The 15,896-nt window shown below is 39.5% G+C and overlaps 1 protein-coding gene across 4 annotated transcripts in view; it reads right to left on the bottom strand.

The window, feature by feature from the left end:
• The window catches only part of Rsf1 (remodeling and spacing factor 1), a 144,222-nt gene extending 128,383 nt beyond the window's left edge, over positions 1-15,839 (bottom strand). For 3 of the 4 annotated variants that reach the window (XM_063256419.1, XM_063256421.1, XM_063256420.1), the window contains exons 1-2: positions 15,476-15,839; positions 4,787-4,888 (exon numbers count right to left, since the gene is read on the bottom strand). In XM_063256419.1, the coding sequence (XP_063112489.1) occupies positions 4,787-4,888; positions 15,476-15,662 (289 nt within the window). In that variant the 5' untranslated portion in view covers positions 15,663-15,839. The remainder of the gene's footprint in view (positions 1-4,786; positions 4,889-15,475) is intronic. The other variant, XM_003468534.5, reaches the window with a different exon arrangement.
• Between the last annotated feature and the right edge of the window lie 57 nt (positions 15,840-15,896).

Below are 15,896 nucleotides of genomic sequence, written 5' to 3'. Positions count from 1 at the left end.
GACAGTTCATGGCCACCTGGAACTACAAAGCAAGAGATCCTGCCTCAAAAAGCAAACAAATAAATAAATAAATCCTGCTGTAATATGTCCCCAGTATTCATACCTGGCATTAAAATTTCAATTAAATGAAAGACTGAAGGAGTAGAAAGAAAAGTAAGCTGTAGGTATACTATGTCCTCTTTACACATAAAGGTTAAAAATATAAATTTAAAAATACAAGGATACAAAATATGATACCATGCAAAACTAATCATAAAAAAGCTGGAGTCACTATTCTAATATCAGAAAATGAAGACTGCAAAAATATAAATATTAGTAGAATTAAATGAGGATTTTTATATCACTGAAGAGGTTAATTCACTAGGAAGACATAACTCTGACACTGATAGTAGAGCTTTAAAATACAGGAGAAAAAACTGACAGTTGAAAAATACATAGACTACACCATCATAAATGTAAATTTCAATATTCTCCCAGTAAGTTATAGTAGAGATAAAATAAAAAAAACTAGATTAAAAAAAAAAAAACTAGTCAGAATATAGAAGACATGAAAAATGTTCTCAAAAAATGACATTGGCATTTCTAGAATACCGTCCTGACAGAGTCAAAAATTCATTCTTTTGTGACTGACAAGTGACTGACAATACCTTATTTTGGGGAGGATGTGAAAAAACTGAAACTCTTAATTCAGGAACAGTGGGTGTATCAGGTGGTACAACTGCTTTGGCAAGATGTTTAGAATTTCTTCAGTTAACCTATACCACATAATCCATCTGCTCCAGAACTATATCCAAAAGCAAAATACATTTACACATGTACATACAAATGTTTAAAGTTTTAAAAGACCGGTGATGTAGCTCAGCATAAAGGTCATGGGTTCAATCCCCACCTGTTCGCAGAGAACTGGACAAGTATCTGGTGCAGGAAAAACAGCAGAATTGGTATCAGAAGCATTCTGTGGATTGAAGATACCCCAATACTATAACATTTAAAAGGTACCAACAGAGGGCCAGGGGATTTTAGCTCTGTGGCATAAGTGCCTGCACTGCCAGCGGGAGGTCAAGAGTTCAATCCCTGGTACCCATCCCCCACCCTGAAAACATACCAACAGAAAACTACAGATGAGTATGCTTTATAAATATGGACACATAAATCTATATCAAATTACCTGCAATCTGAATGCTGCAGCATATGGAAGAGACTGTTCTTCATATAACCAAGTGGGATTTATCAGGAAGGGGCCTAGCTACATCATAAGATCGTAAGTTTGGCTGATGCTTTGAGCCATGACAGTAAGCCAACCTCCAGACAGAAAGGAACTAAAGGTTAAGGTCAGTCATAGGACATTCCCCCTCCCCGCAAAATTCTGATCCACTGAAGTCCAGAGGAGATTCCTAATCGGTGAACATACTGCTGATTTCACAGCCAGGAAACTCTATGTCCAGGACACTCCTAGACTTTGCCCCATGTGTCTTGTCATGTGTTATGTAGTCTCAAACTGCATCCTTTATTTAAAAAAAAAAAAAAAAAAAAAGACTACCTAAAACTGTAAAAAATTACACGAAGACTATCTGACTATTAAAAAAAATACATAAAAATTATATAGTTTTGCTGAGTTCTGCTGTTGATTCCTTCCAGTGAATTAGGGCACCTGTATTAGGCAAAGAGAACCCAGATTTATAGCCAGTTGGTCAAAATCCACATAGTTCAGGGACCCTATTTGTGGACACAGTCTGAAATGGTACTTTTGTTGATGATCACCCTATTTTGTAGAGTAAATTCCAGGTAGTTAAAAGATTGAGAATTTTACCACAGTAAAATTTTTAAAGTTGGATTAACAAGAATCGCTATAAAAGGCAATTCACAGCAGGGAAAACTAAATAGTTCAAAAACATGGAAAAATGCTTAACCTAATCACAACAACACAATGAAAAACTAATTCACAACCACATTAAAGAAAACTTTCAAGTTAACAATACCAAGTGTTGGTATATGAATAAATGGGAACTCTCACACACAGCAGGGAATGCATGAACTGATATAGCTTCCTTGGACAGCAATCAAGCTATACCAAAGATTAGACAATTTCAACTCTTGGCAAACTGCTGAAATGCTCACAACAGAACAAAAACAAGGGACTGGGGATTTAGCTCAGCGGCATAAGCACCTTCCTGGCAAGTACCGGGAGTTCAATCCCCGGTACTACCAAAAACAAAAAAAAAAGAACAAAAACAAGTCTAAATGTTCACTAATTTAAAAACATAAGCTATGGTATTTGTGTATAATAATTATATAACAGTTAAAGTAAATACAACACATATTAATATAAATATATTCAAATAATCTCAAGAGGCCAACAAAAAAACAGAATATGTACATTATTCTCAACAGCATGTAAATCCACACCGTGTGTGTGTGTGTGTGTGTGTATACACACACATACACATATTCTTAGTATGAAAGCCTTTAAGGGAATAATAAACTCCAAAATCAGGGCAATATTTGCCTGTGGAAATAAAGAGAATCAGAACAGGAACAGTATACAGAGAGCTTCAAATAAATCTGTAATTTTAATGTCTTTTTAAAAATAAAGACAAAACAAGAAATTTGAAAGAAGTCACATCCCCCAAAATTTCAGAATTCCAGGATAGTAAAAAAAATTATAAAAGTCTTTCAGGAAGGGAAAAATGCTCACTTAGAAAAAAACAAGAATAAGAATCAAACTGACAGATTCTCACCAGCAAAAATAGTAGAAGATTAAAAAAAATATTGTCAAAATTCTAGAGGAAAATTATTTGAAAACTGGAATATTATATTTAGTCTAAAAAGCAGTGAGAATAAAAGGCAAAATATATTTTTGTACATGCAAGAACTCTAAGTTTACTACTTACAGACTCTGTTAGGATACAGCCCAGCAAAAGAATGAATTTAAGAGAGAAAATATGGGAAACAAAAACAGTGGTAAATAAACTACCAAAACATATAATTTAACTTGAATAATTATGGAGACATAATATAAAACTACAAACAATGTGGAACTAGAAGGTAGCTTTGGGGAGGAGGACCTGTTAAGATTTCTGTACTGTGTGAATATATGCTTATTAAAACAATATAATGTGCTCTAGTATCAACCGCAGAGAAAAGAAAAAACCTCACAACACAGTATTAAGATCCTTGTAAGTTTCTATTATTTGTATCATTGATACTTCTAGCTTAACAGATACACATAATGTCTTTAAATAGTCACATTTCAACGGGCATCGTGACTCACGCCTGTAATCCCAGTACTCAGGGGCTGAGGCAGGAGAATCGTTGTGAGTTCGAGACCAGTCTGGGCTACAAAGTGAGCTCAAGGCCAGCCTGAACTGCATAGCGAGACCCTGTCTCAAAAAGACAAAATAAATAAATAAATAAATAAATAAACAAACACATTTTATCTTTCATCAGAACTATCCATCACTAAACCAGGCATGGCAGTACACACCTGTAACCTAGCACTTGAGAGGCTAAGCACAAAGATCACAAATTTAAGGCCAACTTGGGCTACACAGTGCAGTGAGACCCTGTCGCCAAAATAATTTTCTAACATGGTTTTAAGTTCAAAATTTTAGAGTTGCGGAGGAAGTCCAATACATAGGTCTTGGGTTCACTCCCCAGTGGTGAAAAAAAAAGTTGGCCCCCTTTCCAGGAAAGTTTATATCATCCATCTCAGGCTTCTAAGAAACTTTATTACAAATCCCAAAATAAGGAAGACACATCTGAGTTATAAAAAAACAAAAACAAAAACAAACAAACAAACAAAACCAGTGAAAAGGCGAGAGGCTGGGGCTTCAGTAATGTATAGCTTTACCAGCAATATCCAGGAAAAGGCAGATTACACACTGCAAAATGTCTAGAAGACAAGGGATAATGCAGAGAAAAATCACAATATATTAAAGTAACCGTTATTTCTAATTTGAAATGTATGACACAGTCATTCAACCAACATGAGTATATGCCAAATACTATGTTAGAAAAAAAGAATAAATGAACTTAATTCCTTATGGGAACTTACTATTATCATTCATATGTTGCATTAGTTAATGTACTACTTTTAGTGAAAGAAAAGAAAAATATTTCTAGGGTATTTGTAACTCCCCAAATACTTTTCTAACATGGTTTTAAGCTCAAAATTCTTATCCAGAAATCTTATGCGTTTAGTTAGGTTGCAAGGTTAGATGTGGCTCTGTAGCACAGCACCTGCCTCCTATCCATGAGGCCTTGATTTCAATCTTCAGTACTATAAAAACAAAAACCAAATACCTGTACTGTATAGTTGAGGTTGCAATGTCCTCTGTACTCCACATTACCTCAAACTTCTTTGAATTTTCCCATATTGTTCCCACTCTGGAATGCTTTTCCAATCTGTACTCAACCACTAAAATTTTCCATAATGACGACAATGATGTTATGACTTCCCCTGAGCAAAGTAAAGTAAGGCTCACGTTGCTTATTCCCAAAGCTTCACAATGTCCCTCGACACAGCAGTTACATCACTGTACTAACTGCTTAGCCAGACTCGTGCAACATTATCACACAAACACGATACAAATATGTGCCTACAACAGATGCACTTCAGGAGCAATGACACAGACACTGAAAGGACAGAAAATGATGCAAAGCAGTAAGCAAAAGCAAGCTGGACTCTTGTATAATACAAAACAGACATTAAGACAGAATTTCAGGAAAAGTGCCAGGATAAATAGGTGAAAACACACATTACTGGCTCCACACTAAAAGTCCTTACCTGGGTATGGTATGCATGTCTGTAACGCCAGCACTTGGGAGGCCGAGGCAGAAGGATCACTGTTAGTTTGAGGGCACCCTGGGCTATATAACAAGACTCTGTCTTAAAAAAAAAAAAAAAATCACTGATACTAAGACCTCAAACTCCAGAGATCCTGCCTTCAATGAAGTATTTAAAGGTCCAACCACCAGTATTTTTTAAGAAACCTGGATGATTCTAATGTGTGGGTTGATCTACTTATTTAAATTGCACAATTATAACAAGGGTTGAAAACCACGGAACTACTAAAAGAAATAGGAACATTCTTTAGTGAGACTAAATAAAAGTCATAATAACAAGAAAACACATTTTTTGTTGTTGGTTTGTTTTTCTGTTTTGTTTTTCACTTTTTTGAGATAGTCTCCCTATGCAGTTCAGGCTGGCCTTGAACTCAGTATGTAGTCCAGGCTGGTCTCAAACATGCAGCAATCCTCCTGCCTCAGCCTGCCCAGTACTAGGATTACAGGCATGCACCACCACGCCCAGTCTAGGAAAACACTTTTGATGATATGCTGTACAAAAATTTCACAGCTATAGGAAATGGAGTCTTACTTCAAAAAGATTCACATGGAAAACTATTTCCAAGTGTGAGGAAGATAAAGGTGTCCTAAGGCAAGAAAACTGCAAAATTGAGCCCAGCCTGGGTAGCTTAGCAACTTGGTGAGACCCTGTCCCAAAATAATAATGAAAGGACTGAGGATCTAGCTCAATGTGAGAGCTATCGGTTCACTCTCTAAGCATTAGAGAGAGAGAGAAAGAGAGACACACAGAGGAAAAACAGGTAAAGATTTATGATTAAGGAATTCAACTTCAAAGTCTTTAATCTCAAATATAACTTCCATTCAAATATAACTTCTTAAAGATAATGCTAATACGAATACTAGTAAAGTTGGAAATTTTAACAATAAAAAAGTAAATGGACCAGGGATATATAGCTCAGCAGCACAGTGCCTGCCTGACAAACACAAGGTCTTGAGTTCAATTATCACTACAAAAACAAAAAAAAGGTAAATGGGTGGAAAAATCATTAGAAGCCTAAGGCAGACAGGTTGGGTCTGTCAGAGCACTTGCCTACCATGCATGAGGCCCTACACTGCAAATCCCCAGCACTGCAAAACGATAAATGAAGACGAGAATGGAATAATTAAGAATGAAAGTGGAGCCGAGAGTGATGGTTCATGCCTGTAATCCCAGCACTTGGGAGGCTGAGGCAGGAGGATCGTTTAGAGTTCGAGACCAGCCTGGGCTACAAAGTGAGCTTAAGGCCAGCCTGAACTGCATCGAGAGACCCTGTCTCAAAATGACAAAAAAAAAAAAAAAAGAATGAAAGTGAAAGCCCAAAATATGGGACAGACAGAAAGAAAGGGGGTAAGATACAGTTATCTGGTGAATCAAACCAAGTTAGAGTAGAAAAGTATACAAATTGTACAATGAAATGCTATGCAGGTATCATTCATAAAAATAAAGATAGTGAAAGCCAGGCACTATGGCACATGCAATCACAACTACTGGGAAGACTGAAACAAAAGTATTCCAACTTTGAGGTCAGCCTGAGCCACAAAGTGAAAGACTGTTTCAAAAAAAAAAAAAAAAGGACCATAAGTGTAGCTTATGAGAGGCTGCAGGTTCAATTCCAAGTCCTAGGTACACAAAAACAAACAAAGTAACAAAGAAAAAGAAAAAAGGCTACGACTATGAAAGCAAAAACAAAAAAACAAATCAATAACTATAGTCAACACTTCTATTTAAAAACTCTTAGAATTGAGAATGTTCTAGAATGTCTGAATTCCACGCTCAATGTCAGCCTAAATTACTGCCAATATAGACAACTCCTTTAAAAGTTCTAATAAGGGGCTGGGATATAGCAGTTGCACAGTGCCCGCCTGGCAAGCATGAGGTCCTGAGTTCAATTTCTGGTATCCCCTCCCCCAAAAAAGCTCTAATAAAAGCCAGGTGTGGTGGCACACACCGGTAATCCCAGCAGTCTAAGGTAGAAAGATCACAAATTTCAACTTGGTCTAGATAACTTAGCAACTTAGCAAGACTTTGTCCCAAAATTTAAAAACTAAAAATTAAGCAAATAAATGAATAAAGAAAGAAAGAAAGGCCAGTGATGGAGCTCAGTGCAAAGACTATTGATTCAATCCCTACTAACATACATACACATGAGTGTGTGTGCGTGCACACACACGCAGTTCTAATAAAGCAGCACTTGACAACAGTGTGTAATGGAATATAAATGAGTGAATCTAAATTAAACTCTTACCATTTTTTCTGGTTGTTTTTTTCTTTGTTTGTTTTTGGTTTTTTGGTGGTACCAGGGATGGAACTCACAACCTCACACTTGCCAGGCAGGTGCTTATGCCGCTGAGCTAAATCCCCGGCCTTCCATTTTTGATTAGTAAAAGTTTTTCAATCTTACTATATCCCAAACTCCAAATGCTAAAATTAAGTAACAAATTGAAACAGCCTATTTGATTTTTCTAGAAGGCTTTTTAACATTTAAACACTTTGGAAGTGGCAATTATATATATTTGCACAGCCAACTATGAAGCTGCTTAGAACAAAAGAAACAGAGAAAGTGTCAAAATATACTTCCTGAGATATCTAGCATACCAAATGCCAGTCTCATAACTAACATTCTTCCCTTTCCCTGGGAAACACTAACAATCAAACCATTTAATCCACAGACTATTAAACTGTCTCTCGGGGCTGGGGGTTTAGCTCAGCGGCATAAGCGCCTGCCTTGCAAGCAGGCAGTCGTGAGTTCGATCCCCGGTACCGATAAAAAGGAAAAAGACAAAAAAAAAAAAAAAAAAAAAAAAAAAACTGTCTCTCTAGTAGTCTGTTCTCCACTTCTGTCCACTAGTAACCTAAGTAAATCTTTAAGTTCTACCTTCAGTAAATATATCCTTTCCTGCCTGGAGTGAATGTCATCACCATTCATCCAATCTAATCCTCACCACCATCTGAGAGCTGTACCTCCAAATTAACTTTTAAAAGACTATGTGGGGGACTGGGGATTTAGCTCTGTGTCATAAGTGCCTGCCTAGCAAGTGCGAGGTTATGAGTTTGATCCCTGGTACAAAAAAACTAAGACTGAAGCCACAACTTCACCTTACTAGGTAGGTTGCCTGACCCTCCATATCAGCATGGCCTTATGACAAGCAGAACCACTCAAGGCTACGTATGGTTTTTGAGAGATTTTTTCCTGTTGCTTATTTGTTTATCTATTTGATTGGTTGGTGTCTCACTATGTAATGCAGGCTGGTCTTAAACTCACTGTGTACCCAGGGCTGGCCTCAAACTCCCAGTGATCCACCTGTCTCAGGCTCCTGAATGCTAGGATTACAGATGTGTGCCACCACACTTGACACAAGGCTACCTTTTTTTTTTTTTTGTCTTTTTTCCTTTTTATTGGTACCGGGGATCGAACTCCCGACCGCCTGCTTGCAAGGCAGGTGCTTATGCCGCTGAGCTAAATCCCCAGCCCCAAGGCTACCTTTTGATGAAAGAAATTAGTTCACCATAGTATCACTCTGTTGTCAGAAAAACTTTTACATTCACCTATATAAGAGTGTTTAAGAAATTGCCATGTAAAATTAGATTAATGTTAAGGAAATTGCTCTGTTAATATTTTCATTCACTTAGTTTTCACTCACATTTAGTTTTCACTCATAGACATTTAATTTATGTTATATTGTCTCAAAATGTGTTCTCAAACACAAAGATAATCATTTGATTTCCTTCTTGGATATTGCATTAGAGATTGGCAATTTTTCTGTGAAGGCCATGCAGCAAATGTTTTATATTCTGCAGGCTGTGTGTTCTCCCTGACAATTACTCAATTCTGCTACAGCAGTGTGAAGACAGCCACAGAGGACACTATATAAACAAATGAAAATGGCTATGCTGCAATAAAACTTTACTCACAAAAACAGGTGACAGGGGCTGGGGATTTAGCTCATTGGCATAAGCGCCTGCCTTGCAAGCAGGCAGTCGTGAGTTCGATCCCCGGTACCGGTACCGATAAAAAGGAAAACGAAAAAGACAAAAAAAAAAAAAAAAACAGGTGACAAACCAAATTTGGCCCAGAAGCTACAGTTTGCCCAGCCCTGTACTAATCTAGCACAGAGTAGTCTTTAACTTTCAATTGTGTGCTTTTATGTATATTACCTCCAATTATCAATGGAAAAATGTCATTCTGCCATGTTTGGCAAATGTTTTAATGTAAAAACTTACTTTATATAAGAATTGATTTTCAAATGAAGTTTTAGCAAAACATAGTCCCATAATAAATTGGAAAAGCCTATTCATTTTATAAACATTTATTAAGCACTATTACCAACTGGTCATCTGAAATAAAATGATAAACAGGACCACTACCATCAAGGATCTTATGATCTCCTAGGCTGGAATATTAAGTGCAAAGTATATACACACCATGACAAAATCTACACAAGGTATATATGAAGTAAAGAGATGCAAGTGGTTAATTTAACCTGAGAGACAGGAAGCAAGAAATTTTTTACCGAAGAATTGGTGTCTAAGGAGCAGACTAATGGGTAAACATACAGTTAGCAGGCATAGAAGGGAAGAGGGGATACACAACTAAGAGCATGAGGAAAAACCACGAAGATGTTTTACACGTTTCACGCTTCACAAATTTACCTGCAAGCAGTTCAGCATGACTACAACAGTAGCAATGATAACAGCAGTGAGGTTTAATATAAAAGGGAACAAAGAAAACAGTAAGAACTGGCAAAAAAGAGAAAGTATGTTTAAGCCAGGCACGGTGGCAACATGCCTGTATTTCTAGCACTCCGGAGGCAGAGGCAAAAGGATCTCTGCAAGTTCAAGGCCAGTCTTGGCTACATAGTGAGACCCTGTCTCAACACACACCCCCTTAAAAAAGTTATGTCTAGAATGGTTTCTTAGTTTCTAATCTAGCTGATTTGGATAGATGACAGGTAATATACATCTTAACAGGAAATTCAGGATTACAGGTAAGTAAATAAGTCAGGAATTCAATTTTCTGTTACAAATCCTCTTCAGAAAGCTTTTAGTATTTTTTTGGTAATTAACAAAAAAATACACAACTAATACAGAAAATAAAATGTGAAAAAAAAGAGAAATGAAATGACAAATACAGGAAAAAGATTTGGAAACTTTAACACAGACTCAACCTTTATTATGAATGATTTCTTGAATTTTCTGAGTACACATGCACCATTCCATACTATACACTTCACTTTGCCTTTCAGGCAATTCTATGCAAGTCTACAAGACTGACGCCACTTGTGTCTGCACAGAGCTACCTGTCAAGTTTTCCTCCCACTTCCTTTTCCTACCATCAATTTGGTACAGTTTCTCTTTGGTATACTCTCATAAGCTATGTCCTTAAATATAAAAAGTCACTCTGATTTGGGGCAAATATTTCCTAATCACAATTTTAAGTTACAGCGTGGTATGGACAAGGCTCTGGGTTCCATCCTAGCACTGTAAAATAAATAGCATAATGGCACAAATTATGGGAAAATATACTACCAGAACTCCTAATAAAACTTATTTAAGGAGAAATCAAACTTACATGGTAAGTGTGATGGCTAATCTTGCCGGTCAACTTGACTGACTTGAGAGACACAAAAGATTTCACTAAGGCACACTTCTGGGTATGGGTGGGTGGGTCATGAGGGCATGCTTTAGGGATTGTATCTGCTCCCTAACCCCTTCCTCTCTGGCTCATTTCCCAGTCTCTCTGCCTCGCGCAGTCATCAGTTTAACTGTTTTCCTCTGCTATGTTTCTGTCTTGAAGCAAACACATCAGACCCCTGAAACTGTGAGCCAAAATAAATCCTGCTTCCTTTAATTCTATTGTCAACTTTTGCCCCAGCAATGGAAGCTGACCAATAATATAGTAAGTATTTTTAAATCAGTATTAACAAAATAAAAACAGAGCCAGGCATGGTAGCCCATGCCTGTAATCCCAGCACTCAGAAGGTTGAGGCAGGCAGATTGCTTCAAGTGAGAGTCTCTCTGGGCTACACAGCAAGTTTAAGGCCAGCCTGAATTACAGTCTTTGAACTAACATTAGCTCAAATTCAGCTTAATTAATTCTTACTAGATATACAAATCTTTAATAAAGAGCCCATGTCTAATTTTCTTAAACAATCCGCACAATATTTGCTATAACCATATAATAGACACTCAATGCACATATGAAGTAGGTACTTCTGACCAGTGACCTGGATGAAATTTTAACACATCTAAATTTAAAAGCAAGTTTTTCTTAAGCTAGTATGTGTTTGTAAATTCATTTTACCCAGAGTAGTTTGGTCTCTCTAGTCCTAGGACAATACTAAGCCACCTCCCTCAAATCTCCATAATCTTTGGTTACCTTAATTCTGTGACATCACAAAAACAACGCAGCAGAAATATATTGCTATATTTCTTCTAACAAATGCCCTAAAAGGTATTTATTTCTAGACACGTTTAATAGTACATGCCTATAATCCCAGTTATCCAAGAGGCTGACACAGGAGGACCACCAATTTTGAGGCCAGCCTGGGCAACTCAGCAAGATTTTAAAAAATAAAAGGGCTTGGCCAAGGATGGTGGTACATACCTGTGATCCCAGCACTCAAGCTGCTGAGGCAGGAGGATGGCTGAGAGTTTGAGCCTGGACTGGATACATAGTAAGTTCAAGGCTAGCCTGAACTATAATGAATCCTTGTCTCAATGAAAAATAATAATAGTAATAATAATAAATGAAAGGGTTAGAGATATAGCTCAGTGGTAGAGCATTTGCTTAGCATCATGAGGTTCTAGGTTTAAGTCCTAGTCCCGAAGAAGAAAAGCAGGGAGAAGTGGGTGACAAGGACAAAGTTTATTTTCCTCTTGAAAAAGAGCATCCTTCAAGGAAAAAGAAAGGTACTTAGGAAGCCTGGGTGTCAGCAATCTCACATTCAATGTCCACTTTTATTTTACTCCATCCCCATAATTATCTACTTCCAGTCAGGAGGAAGCAAGGACTGCCACACATAGAACAGAACTGGGAAGACTAAAGTAGAATGCAGGGAAAGGAGGAGGAAAACACCTTCATTTAGAATACACTCTTCCTCCTTTTAACATCAACTGTAAATACAAACTTTTTTGCTGATAATGCAGTATTCTGGTAGCGTTTTCAAGTAACAGTCCGAATGACACCAATAATTAGCTGTATACAAATGAAAACTATTTCTGCCCCTTGGTTTTCTTCCCCGCAAAATAAAGACAAAAATGACACAACAGTCCTTTCTAACTCTAAAACTCAATGCACTGATTCCCAAACTTTGTAGAGTCACAACAGTCTCAGTACTTTTCTTACAGGAACCCCAGGCCAAGATATGCATAGTAGCCTTTCCATTTATTAAGTAGTTGTTACCCAGTGGAAAGTGGAAAGCGGAAAGCCACCTAAACTGAAAAAAACTCCTATTTTTATATCATTCTCAAGTAACTATAATTACTTATGCAACATCCTGTTGGTCACTACACAACTTCTCAACCCCTGGAATTAAGAGGGCACCAACTAATCTTCTATTTTCTGTTACATGCAGAGTTTCATGATTCAGGATGGGGCATTTTAAGCTGAAGCTACAATATTCAATTGAACTTACAAAATCTTAGGAAAAAGATAACATAGCATTTAAACACGTATACACTGTAATTACAATTCCTTCTAAAGGATGCCTTAATTTACCAAAAATTTTTATAAACTAGGATTTTTAAGTGGCATTAAAACTAATTATTATTGGGGGCTGAGGATTTAGCTCAGTGGCATAAGCTCCTGCCTTGCAAGCAGGCAGTCTCGAGTTCGATTCCCGGTACCGATGATAAAAAAAAAAAACTAATTATTAACTTTATATAGAGCAAAATTCATTTGATTGTACCACTTTCCCCATAAGTACAATTCAATACCGTATTTGTGCTAACATACTAAAAATTTAATATTTTAATTCCAAATGTGGGTCATGTCATTTATCTGAAAAACATCTTTAATGAAATCTGTAATAAAGAATATTTGTAAGTGTTTAGTTTAGACTAGGTCTTCTTAGCTCAGTCAGGACTTGAACTCACTATGTAGCCCAGACTAACCTCAAACTCACTGCAACTCTCTCCTACTTCAGCCTCCAGAATACTGAATTACAAACATTACCCTCAGTTTAAAAATTCATATTTTTAAAAGAAACTCTAGAGCTGGGGATTTAGCTCAGTGGCCTAACTGCCTGCCTGGCAAGTGTGAGTTCGATCCTGGTACCAAAAACAAAACAAAAAACACCTCTACTATATCACAAACTCTTTCCAAAAAACTTACTTCAAGTCTTCTTGGGTGAATGACATTGTTTTAATAACTATTCCAAGCAGGCTGACCATCATCAATGTTCTGAAAAAATTTTCCCTGCATAGTAAAGTCACTCCACATGCAGAAACTTTTCATTTGCCAAGTGTCTTCAACTATGTTATCAATCCCTTAACAACTACACCCAACTAATTCAGTGGCTGAGCAAAATGATTGTTCCTAGCTTAGGTTATTTCCTATTTGTACTCAGCTAGTGACCCCATGTTCAATGCTAGAAGTATCAAATTGACCCTAACATTTTTTCTTCTTCTAGTACTGACACAAGTTAATTGCACTGGTCAAAATATTTAAAAGGAATAGAAAGGTAAAAAGTCATGTATACTACCCAAAATACAATACCACCTCAAAAGGCCCATGCCAACTCTAATTTTGTTCAAGTAGACGCCAAAAAACAATTTACTACCAACTCATTCTCCAAATTCCTACAGTTTTCTGACAGATACATTACTATTACTTACTAAGGCATCCTAAAATCAATATATTGGGCCGGGGATATAGCTCGGTGGCACAAACACCCACCTGACAAGCTCAAGGTTCTGAGTTCGAGTCCCAATATCAAAAAAAATGCAACAACAACAATATACATAAGCCTTTTCTTTTTTAAAAAAAATGTAAATACAATTTGATAATTAAATGATCATACTGGGAGGTTAATTTTTTAAAGTTTTGTAGTCTTCCATGAGGTAATTAATCACTCCCATATTTTATAGTTAAAATTCAACCTTTTATAAGCCATGAGTTGTTGAGGACTTATACATAAATTGCTGTATTAAGGTGAGTCACTGGTGACCAGAACATCATTCATACTCTCTACAGATAATAGTCTGAGTAACTTCACACTTTGGGTCCTTCCTATCATGTAAATATAGTCTGTTATTAGAAACTTCATTTCCAGAAGAAGAGAAGAGCGACTCTGCTGTCTTGGAAAGGAAACAACTATCTGTCTTGTACAATACCCAGTCCACTCTGGCCATCTAATACAGACTCAAAAAAAAAAAAAAAAAAAAAAAAAGACCTATTTGGAAAACAACGTTTCTTCTCCAGCCAAGGGCTGTTTCCAGATAAAGGCAATACTCAGAGTTCAACAAATAAGCCTTCTCTGCGAAAAGAAATGTGCCAGAAAAGGAGAGGCAAGGATCGGGAATAAATGGGGGGTGAGTGTTAGCGCTCAGTGTGAGGGCTGGAGGCAAGCAGACACAACGCTGAGATGCTCCAGCAAAAGAACCAGCAGCAGCAGCAGGAAGTTTCAATGGGGCCGGGCAGAGCATGCGCCCTGCACCCGCGCGGTGGCCTTATGTGGAAGGAGCACCACTTGCGAACACCAATAATAGACCAGAGGCACCAGAGAGAAACATGAGCAACAAGCACCTTCTTCAACTGTTTCCCCCCCGCCGTCAAAGCCCCTCCTCCAGCCTACGGACTAACACTCCACCCAACCCTGCAAATGGGAAACCGACTTCTTTCCCCTCAACCCTGCAGACTAGATGAAAGGGGGAAGGGTTTGGAAAAGTGGGGAGATGCTTTTCTATTATTTGGGGGGTGGTGAGGAGAGGAAGGCAGAAAACTATGAAGGAGAAATTAACCCTCTCGTCCCCGAAGCGGAGAAGCTGCAGCGACTTCACCCTCCCTACGCAAGAATGGAGAACCCCCTCCCTCGCCTTACGACAAGACCTCCCTACTTCGAGAAAGGAGTTTGGGGGGTGTTTAAAACCAACCCTGGAGGGGAAGGAAAGAAGGATCAGCCTACTCTCGGGGGAGTTCCCACCAGAGGGAGGGAGGGCCTGGTGTCCGCCGGCCTCCGCCCACTCAGGTAGAGGGAGATAAGGGGGCGCCCCAGAAGACAGGCCCCAGAGATGGTCGGGAGGCTTGGTGGGAGGAGGGGAGGAGTAAAAAGCGCAAAGCTGGCCGGAACCTGCGCTCCCCTTCCCCCGCCACCTAGAGGGAGAAGGGGTGGGGGACCGGCCCAGGCGAGGCAACACATCCTAGGGGCCGCCGGCCAGCACAATGACCCCTCCCCGCCCCCAGCCCACACCTACCCGCGACGCTCCCACCTCCGCTCCCCGCCGGGCACGCTGGCTCCGGGGGGCCTCCGCCCCGCCTCCCCGTTGCCCAGGACCCCGGGGGCTCCACGCTAAAGACTCGCCCGGCGAAGCGGCGGCCTGGAGGGAGGACGGGGCCCAGGATGTCGCCAAGAGCGGAGAGGAGAACGCGCCAGGGCGGCTTCCCGCCGGGCGTTCGGGCCCCTCGCTTACCTTCTCCGTGGCCGACGTCCGGCGGCGGCGCCTGCAGCACCCGCTCCAGCTCGGGGAACGGCAACTCGGGGAGGTCTAGCAGCGGCCCGTAGCGCTCCAAGAAGGAGCAGACTACGGCGAAGTTGGGGCATGAACCTGGGCAGCCTGGAGGAGCCATCGCAGCCGCCGCTGCCGCCGCCGTCGCCATTTTGAACTGGAGGATGGAGGAGGCGGCGATGGGGGGGGAGGGAGGAGTTGGGGTGCCGAGGATGGCCGGGGAGCCTTATGGACGACAGGAGGCGCTCTCGAGTGGGTTCCCCTGTGGATCCCAGTGTCTGTAGGTCGGCGCCGCGATCCCACAATACCACGGCGGCCCAGAGCAGTCGAGAACTGAGGCAGACGGGGGACAGAGAGGCGCTGTGTGCCTTTCACTTTCCGTCCT

This window comes from Cavia porcellus, unplaced genomic scaffold (genome assembly GCF_034190915.1).
Source record: "Cavia porcellus strain 051 isolate PalLab524CR breed Dunkin Hartley unplaced genomic scaffold, mCavPor4.1 scaffold_9, whole genome shotgun sequence".
Classification (NCBI taxonomy): domain Eukaryota; kingdom Metazoa; phylum Chordata; class Mammalia; order Rodentia; family Caviidae; genus Cavia; species Cavia porcellus.
The sequence above is the reverse complement of the archived record's forward strand: the minus strand, read 5'-3'. Positions and strand labels throughout refer to the sequence as shown.